The sequence below is a fragment of the Dreissena polymorpha genome, chromosome 3, assembly GCF_020536995.1.
Source record: "Dreissena polymorpha isolate Duluth1 chromosome 3, UMN_Dpol_1.0, whole genome shotgun sequence".
NCBI classification, from domain to species: Eukaryota; Metazoa; Mollusca; class Bivalvia; order Myida; family Dreissenidae; genus Dreissena; species Dreissena polymorpha.
The window spans coordinates 90,825,496-90,839,018 of record NC_068357.1 but is presented as its reverse complement, the minus strand read 5'-3'; the positions used below and the strand labels follow the sequence as shown (position 1 = coordinate 90,839,018).

General features: G+C 37.2%; 1 protein-coding gene across 2 annotated transcripts in view; it reads left to right on the top strand.

Moving 5' to 3' along the window:
- LOC127875249 (molybdenum cofactor biosynthesis protein 1-like) overlaps positions 1 to 13,523 on the top strand; it is a 28,685-nt gene that overhangs the window by 10,229 nt on the left and 4,933 nt on the right. Inside the window, exons 2-9 of one of the 2 annotated variants that reach the window (XM_052420158.1) lie at positions 14 to 152; positions 532 to 699; positions 6,452 to 6,684; positions 7,263 to 7,334; positions 8,014 to 8,166; positions 9,679 to 9,789; positions 12,601 to 12,721; positions 13,347 to 13,394. In XM_052420158.1, the coding sequence (XP_052276118.1) occupies positions 14 to 152; positions 532 to 699; positions 6,452 to 6,684; positions 7,263 to 7,334; positions 8,014 to 8,166; positions 9,679 to 9,789; positions 12,601 to 12,721; positions 13,347 to 13,394 (1,045 nt within the window). Of the gene's footprint in view, positions 1 to 13; positions 153 to 531; positions 700 to 6,451; positions 6,685 to 7,262; positions 7,335 to 8,013; positions 8,167 to 9,678; positions 9,790 to 12,600; positions 12,722 to 13,346; positions 13,422 to 13,523 lie in introns of both variants that reach the window. The other variant, XM_052420159.1, reaches the window with a different exon arrangement.

Below are 13,523 nucleotides of genomic sequence, written 5' to 3'. Positions count from 1 at the left end.
ATTTCCTTTGCAGGAAGAGCCAGAGGGGCATGTAAAATCATTGGATCATCGCAGCGTGTCATCAGTCGTCCACAATGACGTTCTCACAGACACGTTTGGCAGACGACACACCTACCTCCGTATTTCCCTCACAGAGCGATGCAATCTCAGGTGTAAGTACATGTTACAAGTTGAACTGAAATCTGCAATATTCTGTGAAAGCATTGTGTATTTATTGGTTTTTAGCTCAGGACTGTTCAATTAAAAGGCAAGCTATTCTACTCACCCGATATAGATTTCAAAATAGCTTTAGTTAGAAATAGAATATTCATTCCATTTATAGCAAATATTTGGGGGTTTTTAATTGTAAGTTGAAAATACCTTTTGTAAATATAGAACAGTTGAAGATGAAGAAAAAACAATGAGGTTAATAAGAATTATTGCATAATTCTAATGAATTTTATCATTTTAATTAGATTCCATTGACAGTGGTTTCACCAATGATTTGAAACGAACAATATTATTGTGTACTGTGTTTTACTGCATTTTCAGGTCAGTATTGTATGCCAGAGGGTGGAGTAAGTTTAACTCCAAATGAACGTTTATTGAGCAGCGAAGAGATCCTGAAACTGTCTGAACTGTTTGTGAAGGAAGGGATTACCAAGATAAGGCTCACTGGAGGGGAACCTCTTGTTAGGAAGGATATAGTTGACATTGTTGGTAAGGCTCACTGGAGGGAAGTCTCTTGTTATGAATGATATAGTGGACATTGTTGGTAAGGCTCACTGGAGGGAAGTCTCTTGTTATGAATGATATAGTGGACATTGTTGGTAAGGCTCACTGGAGGGAAGTCTCTTGTTATGAATGATATAGTGGACATTGTTGGTAAGGCTCACTGGAGGGGAACCTCTTGTTAGGAAGGATATAGTGGACATTGTTGGTAAGGCTCACTGGAGAGAAGTCTCTTGTTATGAATGATATAGTGGACATTGTTGGTAAGGCTCACTGGAGGGAAGTCTCTTGTTATGAATGATATAGTGGACATTGTTGGTAAGGCTCACTGGAGGGGAACCTCTTGTTAAGAAGGATATAGTGGACATTGTTGGTAAGTTGCTGTAACTAAGATAAGGCTCACTGGAGGGGAACCTCTTGTTAGGAAAGATATAGTGGACATAGTTGGTAAGTTGCTGTAACTAAGATAAGGCTCACTAGAGGGAAACCTCTTGTTAGGAAAGATATAGTGGACATTGTTGGTAAGTTGCTGTAACTAAGATAAGGCTCACTGGAGGGGAACCTCTTGTTAGGAAAGATATAGTGGACATAGTTGGTAAGTTGCTGTAACTAAGATAAGGCTCACTGGAGGGGAACCTCTTGTTAGGAAAGATATAGTGGACATAGTTGGTAAGTTGCTGTAACTAAGATAAGGCTTACTGGAGGGGAACCTCTTGTTAGGAAAGATGTAGTGGACTTTGTTGGTAAGTTGCTGTAACTAAGATAAGGCTCACTAGAGGGGAACCTCTTGTTAGGAAAGATATAGTGGACATTGTTGGTAAGTTGCTGTAACTAAGATAAGGCTTACTAGAGGGGAACCTCTTGTTAGGAAAGATATAGTGGACATAGTTGGTAAGTTGCTGTAACTAAGATAAGGCTCACTAGAGGGGAACCTCTTGTTAGGAAAGATATAGTGGACATTGTTGGTAAGTTGCTGTTACTAAGATAAGGCTTACTGGAGGGGAACCTCTTGTTAGGAAAGATGTAGTGGACTTTGTTGGTAAGTTGCTGTAACTAAGATAAGGCTTACTGGATGGGAACCTCTTGTTAGGAAAGATATAGTGGACTTTGTTGGTAAGTTGCTGTAATTAAGATAAGGCTCACTGGAGGGGAACCTCTTGTTAGGAAAGATATAGTGGACATTGTTGGTAAGTTGCTGTAACTAAGATAAGGCTTACTGGAGGGGAGTCTCTTGTTAGGAAAGATATAGTGGACATTGTTGGTAAGTTGCTGTAACTAAGATAAGGCTCACTAGAGGGGAACCTCTTGTTAGGAAAGATATAGTGGACATTGTTGGTAAGGCTCACTGGAGGGAAGTCTCTTGTTATGAATGATATAGTGGACATTGTTGGTAAGGCTCACTGGAGGGGAACCTCTTGTTAGGAAGGATATAGTGGGCATTGTTGGTAAGTTGCTGTAACTAAGATAAGGCTCACTGGAGGGAAATCTCTTGTTAGGAAAGATATAGTGGACATAGTTTGTAAGTTGCTGTAACTAAGATAAGGCTCACTGGAGGGAAACCTCTTGTTAGGAAAGATATAGTGGACATAGTTGGTAAGTTGCTGTAACCAAGATAATGCTCACTGGAGGAGAAACCTCTTGTTAGGAAAGATATAGTGGACATTGTTGGTAAGTTGCTGTAACTAAGATAAGGCTCACTAGAGGGGAACCTCTTGTTAGGAAAGATATAGTGGACATTGCTGGTAAGTTGCTGTAACTAAGATAAGGCTCACTAGAGGGGAACCTCTTGTTAGGAAAGATATAGTGGGCATTGTTGGTAAGTTGCTGTAACTAAGATAAGGCTTACTGGAGGGGAACCTCTTGTTAGGAAAGATATAGTGGACATAGTTGGTAAGTTGCTGTAACTAAGATAAGGCTCACTGGAGAGAAAACCTCTTGTTAGGAAAGATATAGTGGACATTGTTGGTAAGTTGCTGTAACTAAGATAAGGCTCACTAGAGGGAAACCTCTTGTTAGGAAAGATATAGTGGACATAGTTGGTAATTTGCTGTAACTAAGATAAGGCTCACTAGAGGGGAACCTCTTGTTTGGAAAGATATAGTGGACATTGTTGGTAAGTTGATGTAACTAAGATAAGGCTCACTGGAGGGGAACCTCTTGTTAGGAAAGATATAGTGGAAATAGTTGGTAAGTTGCTGTAACCAAGATAATGCTCACTGGAGGAGAAACCTCTTGTTAGGAAAGATATAGTGGACATTGTTGGTAAGTTGCTGTAACTAAGTTAAGGCTCACTGGAGGGGAACCTCTTGTTAGGAAAGATATAGTGGACATTGTTGGTAACTTGCTGTAATAACCAGAAGATGACCATAGGTCTTTCCTCCAATATTGTGGAAGGATTTGAAGCTAACTGAATAGTTTTTTAGCTCACCTGAGCATATAGAGGTAATGGGGAGCTTTAAGAATACAATGATGTCTGTCTTCTGTCAGTGCATGAGGTGCGTCTTTTATCTTGTTTCTCTAGCAACTTCAGCATAAGACCCTAATGGCAGATTTAATCTAAACTTTCCAAGAACTTTCGCTTAAAGTTCAAAATCCTTTGGTACATTGCATATGCAGGTCACTAGAGCTACACATATATATAGATATTGAAAAATCTTATCGAAAACCACAATAATCAGGGCTTTAATATTAAAGTGTGTATCATTGTCTTGTAGTCCTCTAGTAAAATTGTTTCAACAAGAAAATTCGTTGAATTGATATCGCCCGTCAATATGCTTCTGGACACAAAAGTGTTATATTTGACACTCAAAAAAGCATTTTTCAAGATACAAAGGGCCATAATTCCTTTATTAACAGATGGTGTACAATGCTATTTGGCGTGCATCATCCTCTTATCCATATATAAACAGTTAAACACATATAAAGTTTCAATGAAATCCGCCAAAGCACTTCCAAGATATGGCTTCGGACGGACGGAAAGACGGATGGACGGACAACGCCAAAACAATATCCCTCCGCCAATGGCGGGGGATAATAATACCACTGGGGTCAAAACTGGTCACATGATGTATATGGACTTCTATTGTAAAGAACTTTAAAAATCTCCTTCCATGCAATTGCAACAGTCATGGTTTTGATATTTGGTGTGAGCATCTCTACAAAGTATGTTCAAATAATGCCTCTAGGGTCAAAATTTGCCCTGCCATGTTGGTTAATTGTTTTCCTTATATTTATATAGTGAACCCTAAAAAATCTTCTAAGGAACTGCATGGCCGTGAGGTTTGGTATTGCAGATTTAAGATTATGTGGTGGTTCTTTTCCAAGTTTGTTAAAATCATGCCCTTCATAGGATCAAAACTCCCCATATCCATGGGTTGCAAGATTTATGTAGACTCATGTAGTAAATAACTTAAACAATCTTCTCTGAAACCAAAATGGAAAGGAATCAAATATTGTGTAAGTAGAATTTTATGGTGGTCCTGTCAAAACTAGCTCACCATTTGGTTACTTGTTTTCCTTATATTCATTAAGTGACAAATCTACTTTACGAAAACCTCACAGCCATGAGGTTTGTTATTTGAAATATATCATCTTTAAGAGGTCCTGCTACATGTGTTCAAATCATGCCTCTGGTGTCAAAACTTGCTGTGGCTCATGGGTCAAATGATTCTTAAAGACTTACATAGTAAAAAGTTTTGTTTCTGAAACCTTAAGGGTCAGGGGTTTAACATGTTTGTAATATTTTATCAAGTTCTTCTACTAAATTTGTTGAAGTCATGCTTCTGCGGTCGAAACTTACTACGCCCTAAAGAAAACACTGTATATACACATTTAGTAAACAAAATAAAATAATAAAAATCTGCTGAAACCACAAAGGTCAAGTGTTTAATATGTGTTTTGCGACATAATATAATTGCCATCTCTTAGACTCCTAAATATGTTTAATTCATGCCCCTGTGGTCAAAATTTGCTCCAGTGGTCACTTATTACTGGTACGTGTGTTCATTTATAGTATCAACATAAATGTGTAATGTCTCAGACCATACCATATAAGATATGTGTGATAAAAAGTAAAAACTTTTATAAAGATCACAGTTCATGCACAAACATCACCAAATCTGCAATAAACAGTTTACTTTTCACAAGATTTATCTGAGGGACCGAGGGCCATAAAGCCCTCGTTTGTACTTATGTGTCCATAGTTACCATTGAAATGTGATTGCATGGGAAAATTGCATGATTTCATGGACTCAATTCATTTTTATGCCCCCCTTTGAAGAAAAGGGGGTATATTGTTTTGCACATGTCAGTCCGTCCGTCGGTATGTCCACCGAATGGTTTCCGGATGATAACTCAAGAACGCTTACACCTAGGATCATGAAACTTCAAAGGTACATTGATCATGACTCGCAGATGACCCCTATTGATTTTCAGGTCACTAGGTCAAAGGTCAAGGTCACGGTGACTAGAACCAGTAAAATGATTTCCGGATGATAACTCAAGAAAGCTTATGCCTAGGATCATGAAACTTCATAGGTACATTGATCATGACTCGCAGATGACCCCTATTGATTTTCAGGTCACTAGGTCAAAGGTCACAGTGACTTGACACAGTAAAATGGTTTCAGGATAACTCAAGAAAGCTTACGCCTAGGATCATGAAACTTCATAGGTACATTGATCATGACGTGACTCGACACACTTAAATGGTTTCAGGATGATAACTCAAGAAAGTTTACGCCTAGTATCATGAAACTTCATAGGTACATTGATCATGACTGGCAGATGACCCCTATTGATTTTCAGGTCACTAAGTCAAAGGTCAAGGTCACAGGGACAAAAAACGTATTCACACAATGGCTGCCACTACAACTGACAGCCCATATGGGGGGCATGCATGTTTTACAAACAGCCCTTGTTGAGTATCTGGTTTCCAATTGGCTGTAAATATAACTATTTATTAAACTCTTTTTTGTAATGTCGTTAAAATTGAAATAATCTTTACACAGGGGTTATTCTGTCTCTTTTCTGTCATGCTTGAAACAAACTGTATTGTGTTTTGGTTTTAGTTCATTATCCCCCGCCATAGGAGGAGGGATATTGTTTTGGCATTGTCCGTCTGTTCGTCCTTCCATCAGTCCGTCCGGCCGCTACTTTTGTGTCCGGAGCCATATCTTGGAAGTGCTTTGGCGGATTTAATTGAAACTTGGTATGAGAATATATCTGGATAAGAGGATGATGCACACCAAATGGCATTGTACACCATCTGTTAATAACGGAGTTATGGCCCTTTGTATCTTGAAAAAATGATTTTTTCAGTGCCAAAAGCACGTGTCCAGAAGCATATTGGCGGGGGATATCAATTCAACGAATTTGCTTGTTCTGTTACAGAGCAGTGAGCAATATTTAAAATATATCTAATCTGTAAAATATTCTGTTTTACCTACTATGCTTAAATCAGTTATCAGCTATAATACAGAGTGGGAGAGTTTTTCTGGGAGTTACAATTGAACCACACTCTGGAAGAAGGGGGTTGTATGCATTTGCCTACAGTGACATCCCAGATTAGCCTGTAAGGTTCCAATGCAGGACAACACTTTGCCTTTATGGTATTTTTTATCTTAAGGAAGTCTCTTCTTAGCAAAAATTCAGTTAAGACTGGCTAATCTGGGATGACATTTTACTCACACGCATTGAGCCCTGTTTTCCCAGAGCGCATTTTAATTGGATTTTCTTACAGCTGGTTTGAGTTATCTCCGTCGCTATGGACTCCAGTCAGTTGCCATGTCAACCAATGGCATCACGCTGGCCCGAAGATTACCGGAGCTTAAAGAAGCGGGTCTGGATCTGCTGAACATCAGTCTAGACACGCTCGTACCTGCGAAGTTTGAGTTTGTGACCCGACGTAAGGGCTGGGACAAGGTCATGAAAGGCATAGACACAGCACTTGAGCTTGGATACAGTCCTGTTAAGGTATGACAGCATGGTTGACTGGACAAAAATGGACATGTAAAAAATTGTCAAATGGGTGTTGCAGATTCGAAAAGTATACATAGTAACAAGATAAAGAGTATTATAAACTTGTTAGTTTCATTGGATTTATCAATTATATGACTGTGCATCTGAATGAAACAATATTGCTTGTTGTCTGATAATAAGGCTGTTGTGAATTTGTGGCATTTATTTAGATTTTGGCAAATTTACAAACCACATTTTCTGACCATTCAGATCATGTGTAAAATAATATTTATTTCTTTTTGTTCAATATTGTATTCATGAATTTTATAAAATATTAAAAATGCTGTAAATACACTGAATATGTTTGCATTATTACATTTTTTAATGACACAAATACGTATAATCACATGTTTGCAAATTCCTTTTTTTATAATTGTATAATACAACATTATGAAAGGCAAAGTACAGCAAATTGAGGCATGTGGTCGCACACATGGTCGGTATAGTCCGAAAATCTGTCTATATAGTCTAGTTTGTTTGGTCTGTGGTTCGTATACTATATTAACCAGTTCGTGCTGTTTGTGTGATTACAGGTAAACTGTGTGGTGATGCGAGGTATCAATGACGATGAGATATGTGATTTTGTAGCTCTTACGGAACATAAGGTAACAATAGGATCATGTTGTATACAGTTTAACTTTGTTTTTTCACTATTACTTATGTTGATTTAAAATCTATGGAAAATAATGAATTCCCTATTTTGTTTTTTCTTTACCTAAACAAAGGAAGCAGCTGGTAAATAGGCATGTTGCTTTAAGCAAATGCTTTATGGACAGATAATTTGACTGTTATTAAAACCACAATGTGTTTGCCTCAGCATGACAGTAGGCCATATGTCAATCAGGTCAAAAGGTTAAGTTCAAGGCCACTGTTTTAGGTCAAAGTCACATTGTATGGCATCAATAGTTTGTAGTGATATTTTTTCTTTTACCCGGCTACTAATATACAAACAAATATAGTCACACTTATTTATTTGGAAATCATTGAGACCAAAACAAACACAAAATTACTAGACACTGGATAGTAATTGAAGTCGTTTATTTATGAAGAATGCTTTACCTTGGGAATTCCATCATAACAACCTTAAAGGGGCCTTTTCACGTTTTGATAAATTGACATTTATGGAGATTTTTAGGTCCAATGTTTAAATTTATCAATTAATGACAAGCTTCAATATATGCCAAAATCTGTGAAAAGGCCCCTTAAAACTACAAATAAATAATCGTTCGTTTGAAAGTTTACAAAAGCATCCATAACATTGTGAAACATGTCCTTCTTTTGCAGAATATTGACATTCGGTTCATCGAGTACATGCCCTTTGATGGCAACAAATGGAACTTCAAGAAGATGGTGCCCTATCAGGAACTGGTGTCAGTAATCAAGGAGAAATACCCTGCCTTTCATAGAATACCTGACCAACCGAATGATACGTCCAAGGTATGCTACAAGCTTGTTCAAATATTGAACTTCATTCTGGGAAATCTGGTCATAATGATTGTGCGCGAAGTTTTGTCCCAGATAAGCCTATGCAGATGGCACAGGCTAATATGGGATGACAATTCCACCTTAATCTGGATTTAGTCTTAGAAGAAACTTCCTTTAAGCAAAATTACCATAAAAGCTGAAAAATGTGTCCCTGATTAGCCTGTGCGGACTGCCAAGAAGGATATTTAAACATTTAAATATATTGATATAATTTAAGCAATTTATAAATTTACTTTGAATGTAAGGATTTTTAAAAATGCACGGAAAATAAATGCTGAAGATTTTATCCCATCTGTGTACCACATTTTTCATTAAATTTGAATTCTGCTTGGCATTTCCAGGCTTTGATCTCCACTCAGGGAGTGGTGTCAAGATGTTTTCAAATACACAAAAGTAGTGGTTCTTCACTGGGAAAGGACTCAAAGAGAAAGAGTGTTTCAACCCTTTATCACTCAGAAACGCACTTTGAAGCATTTCAAGTCCTTTAAAAAATCAATTTTAATTTAAATCCTTTCTTAATATACTCAAGTTTGAAAGGCTTCATTTCCAACCCTAACATACTTATGAGGAGCAAACAGCATAAAATCTGAACAGACTGCTAGTTACTGGCATGATGTTCTGGTTTTATGCTATTTGCACATAGCCATTTTTACTTTGCCTCTGAGTGGAATGGGTTAACAAGCATTAGGCAATCTTTGATGCAATAGAGCTCATATTTCTATTAATAAGTTATTGTTAAAGGGGCCTTTTCACAGATTTTGGCATGTTTTGAAGTTTGTCATTAAATGCTTTATATTGATAAATATAAACATTGGATATAAAAAGCTCCAGTAAAAAATCAGAAATAAAATTTTAAAAAAGAAAGAAAGGTAACCCTCAGTGGGACTCGAACCACTGACCCTGGAGTCCAGGAGTAAAAAGCCTGCGACTTAGACCACTCGACCATCCTTCCGTATAGAATACTAGATGTATTTTATACTTTATATAAGCAATCCTCGTAGTTTCCCAAAACATAACGACAACAACAGAACTCTCCAAATTATTAATTCGTTTTGTGTTGCAACGCTTTATAATTTTCGGGTTTTTAAATTGTCACAAGATGCATATAATGGCTATTTTAGAGCATGGTAAATGTTCAGTATTACTGTTTCCTCATAAATATCATAACTAAAACGAAAATTTGCGAATCTGAAACAATTTTTTTCAATTTTGTCAATTTACCCAAACATGAAAAGGCCCCCTTAAGGGGAAAATTATTTATTTTAGCTCGATTGCAAAGTAAGTCTAAGGCTTGTTGAGAACCCGAGCATGTTTCCTGGATAGATATTGGGTTGCACTAAAGGGAAATCTTATGAACATTCCCTGTGTGGCGATCGATTGCTAGACCACCAAATTACATGGCTGACACCATATCTATTACTCCTTGAAGCCTTGTTATAGTTTAATTCTTGGTTTGTGTCTCAGGGTTACAAGGTTGATGGTTTCCAAGGGCAGGTGGGCTTCATTACGTCAATGAGCGAACATTTTTGCAGTTCATGTAACAGACTTCGGTTGACAGCAGATGGAAACCTCAAGGTATGCAATTGGTTCATGGTTTGCATTTAAATTTGCGGTTTGACTGTAAAGTCTCGAATTTCAAATTGTAAATCACTGCCTTAGGACTATAATTGCATAACATGTATTTTAAAAGATCCATGTAATCCTATGTTACTTAAAGGTGGCAGTATGATCGAATATTTGAAAGCATTCAGGGTTCAATCTTCCATTCGCAAAATTAACCAACTGTTACAAATAAGTAAATCAAGCTAAAATAAATTGTTTTTCATTACATTTTTAGCTCACCTGATTGCTCAGGTGAGCTTTTGTGACCGGTCTTTGTTTGTCGTTTGTCCGTCCGTCCACATTTGTTCGTAAACACTCTAGAGGCCACATTTATTGTCCAATCTTCATGAAACTTGGTCAGAAGCTGATCAATGAAATCTCGGTCGAGTTCAAAACTGGGTCATGCCGGGTCAAAAACTAGGTCACTAGGTAAATAAAAAGAAAAAACACTGTAGAAGTCACATTTCATGCCCAATCTTCATGTAACTTTGTCAAAATGTTTGTCTTAATGATATGTTAGTTGAATTCAAAAGTGGTTCCGGTCCGTTGAAAAACATGGCCCCCAGCGGGCGGGGCAGTTTTCCTTATTTAGCCATAGAGAACCCTTGTAAACACTCTAGAAGACACAATTTTTGTCCAATCATCATGAAAGTTGGTCAAAACATTGGTTTTATTGATTTCTTGGACGAGTTTGAAAATGGTCCAGATCGGTGAAAAAACATGGCCACCAGTGGGCGGGGCATTTTTCTCTAAATGTATATAGTGAAAACATGTGAACACTCTAGAAGTCACATTTTTGGCCCAATTTTCATGAAATTTGATCAGAACATTTGTTTCCTTGATATGAGAGTTGAGTTCAAAAATGGTTCCGGTCAGTTGAATAACATGGCTGCCGGGGGGGGGGGCAGTTTTCCTTATTTGGCTATAGAGAAATCTTGTAAACACTAGAAGTCACAATTTTTGCCCAATCATCATAAAATGTGGTCACAACATTGGTTTTATTGATATCTCGGACAAGTTTGAAAATGGTCCAGTTCGGTGAAAAAAAATGGTCGCCAGTGGGCGGGGCATTTTTCTCTATATGCATATAGTGAAAACATGTGAACACTCTAGAAGTCACATTTTTGGCCCAATTTTCATGAAATTTGGTCAGAACAAATTTGTTTCCTTGATATGAGAGTTGAGTTCAAAAATGGTTCCGGTCAGTTGAATAACATGGCTGCCGGGGGGAGGGGGCAGTTTTCTTATATTTATACATAGTTAAAAAAAGCTTGTGAACACTCTAGAAGTCACATTTTTTGCCCAATCATAATGAAACTTGGTGAAAAGATTGGTTTTATATATATCACATAATTCATGCCATAAGTATTGCCCTTAGATTGTCCAAATTTTCATTATATTATACAAAATCCTTGTAAACACTCTAGAGGTCACAATTTTGTTTCAGATTTTATGAATCTTGGTCATAATATTTATTTTTGTAAGCAAAGTTTGATGTTTGGTAAGGGGGGGTCAACTCAAAATATAGGTCACCAGGTCAAATCTTACAAAAACAAAAACACCCAATATGCCAGAGTTTTGGTTCAATAATGATGAAAATTGACCAGGATGTTTGTCTGGACAATATCAAGGTCAAGTTTGAAGTTTGGTAAAGATTGAATGAACGGACTCCTCTCAGGTGAGCGAACTAGGACCATCTTGGCTCTCTTGTCTTGTCATAAAATCCGTATTGAAAAAAACAAAATTTGTGATGTTCTGTAATATGCTTAGCTGAGAACAATTTTGAGGCAGTGGGGGGGGGGGGGGGGGGGGGGGGGGAATATTTTCCATATGCTGTGGAAGTTACAATTTATTATATGTGGAAGTTACAATTTATTATATATACAGGTGTGTCACAAATTGCAATCTTTGTTTACACAAATTGTCTATATTTAAGTTAAATTTTCTTTTAACTAAACAATACATTTTCCATAGACCCTATATGTCAACTAAATAAATAACAAAACAATGAATTAAATTGAAAATACAGCTTGTATTTTGGTATCTCTGCGTACGACCAGATGACACATTTATAACGTATGACAAAACCAAAGGTAAACAATTCACATTTTGATATAGATTTCATAATTTAATAAAGCATAAACTGCTCATATACTATATTCCTGCAGTTGATCGTTACCATGAGAAAACTTGTCAATATTTTATGTCCAATAATCTGCAATCTTTCTGCAAGAACACATTCCCCCCCCCCCTTCCCCGTTCCTACAATCCTCCATTACAAGATTTGAAAAGGGGCATGCAGTTGATGTGTGTGTGCATCCACATAAAAAAAACATTCACTGGTTCTTATTAATCATTGTCTTATGGACACGTTTATTCAGGGCTTTTTCTCACCAATTTTGGGAATATGACCTATACTTAGATAACTTAGAAATCTGCAATAAATTGGGAAAAATGAATATTGTTTAATTTATAGCATTTGAACAATTATTGATACAAAATTACATAAAATTGAAATTCCTAAGCCTTAACTTATCAGTAAAATTGATTTGAAAACTTCAAAACTGTTTGATTTTACACTTTAATTAGCAAACATGTGAAAGTCAAACCATAAATTGAGATTTCATAACTAAGTTTGCGAAAGAAAGATACTTTGTGCCAACTGGAATATCAGCTTTAAAATCATCCCAAAAAAAGTCCTGTTCTTGTTTTCATCTCATTTTATACAATCTTCATAGATATACATGTAGCTGTTTGTATGTTTCCTCAATGCTGTAATTTCAGGTGTGTCTGTTTGGCAATGCCGAGGTGTCTCTACGTGACGCCGTGCGGGGAGGCTCCAGTGACGAGGAGTTGCTGTCTGTGATCAGCGCGGCCGTCAGCCGCAAGAAGAAACAGCACGCTGGTTTGTAACATTTGTATGTGTCTGGCTCTGGGAAAACAGGGCTTAATGCATTTGCATAAAGTGATGTCCCAGATTAGACTGTGCAGTCCCCACAGGCTAATCAGAGACAACACTTTCAGCCTAAACTTAATTTAGTTTGGCTGAGACTTTCTTTAAACGAAACATTTAATTAAATCAGAAAGTGTTGCCTGTGATTAGCTTGAGAAAACTGCACTGGGACATTTTACACACATGCATTAAGCCCAGTGTCCTTAGAGGAAGGATCTAATTGTTGTTTGTCTGAACCTACATGCATTAATATTTACTTAGAGTCTGTGACATTCGCTTAAGGCATGTGCGTAAAGCATTGTCTCAGATTAACTTTTGCAGCCTACACAGGCTATCAGGGACAAAGCTTTCCGCATTTATTAAATGCTATATTTGAAGGAAGTCTATTTTAAATGGAAATCCAGTCTAGTGGAAAAGTGTTGTCTCTGATTCTGATACTGGGACAACAAATGATGACCATGCATTCAGCCCAATTGTCCCAGAGCGTGGTTCCAATGGCGTCTAATGCCTGATGATTCTTTTCATGAACAGATTCTTGTCTTGCTCAGCATGTTAGTGTTTTGATTACTTATTGCAGGAATGTTCAACCTTTCAAAGATGAAGAATCGTCCCATGATTCTAATTGGTGGGTGACAACATTTATCTGTTGCACGTATGTACATGCTGTTGAACTATTATTTCCCCCCCCCCTTTCGAAGAATTAGAAGAAGCAGGGGTATAAAGTTTTGTAACCGTCTGTAGTTTGGTAGTTTAG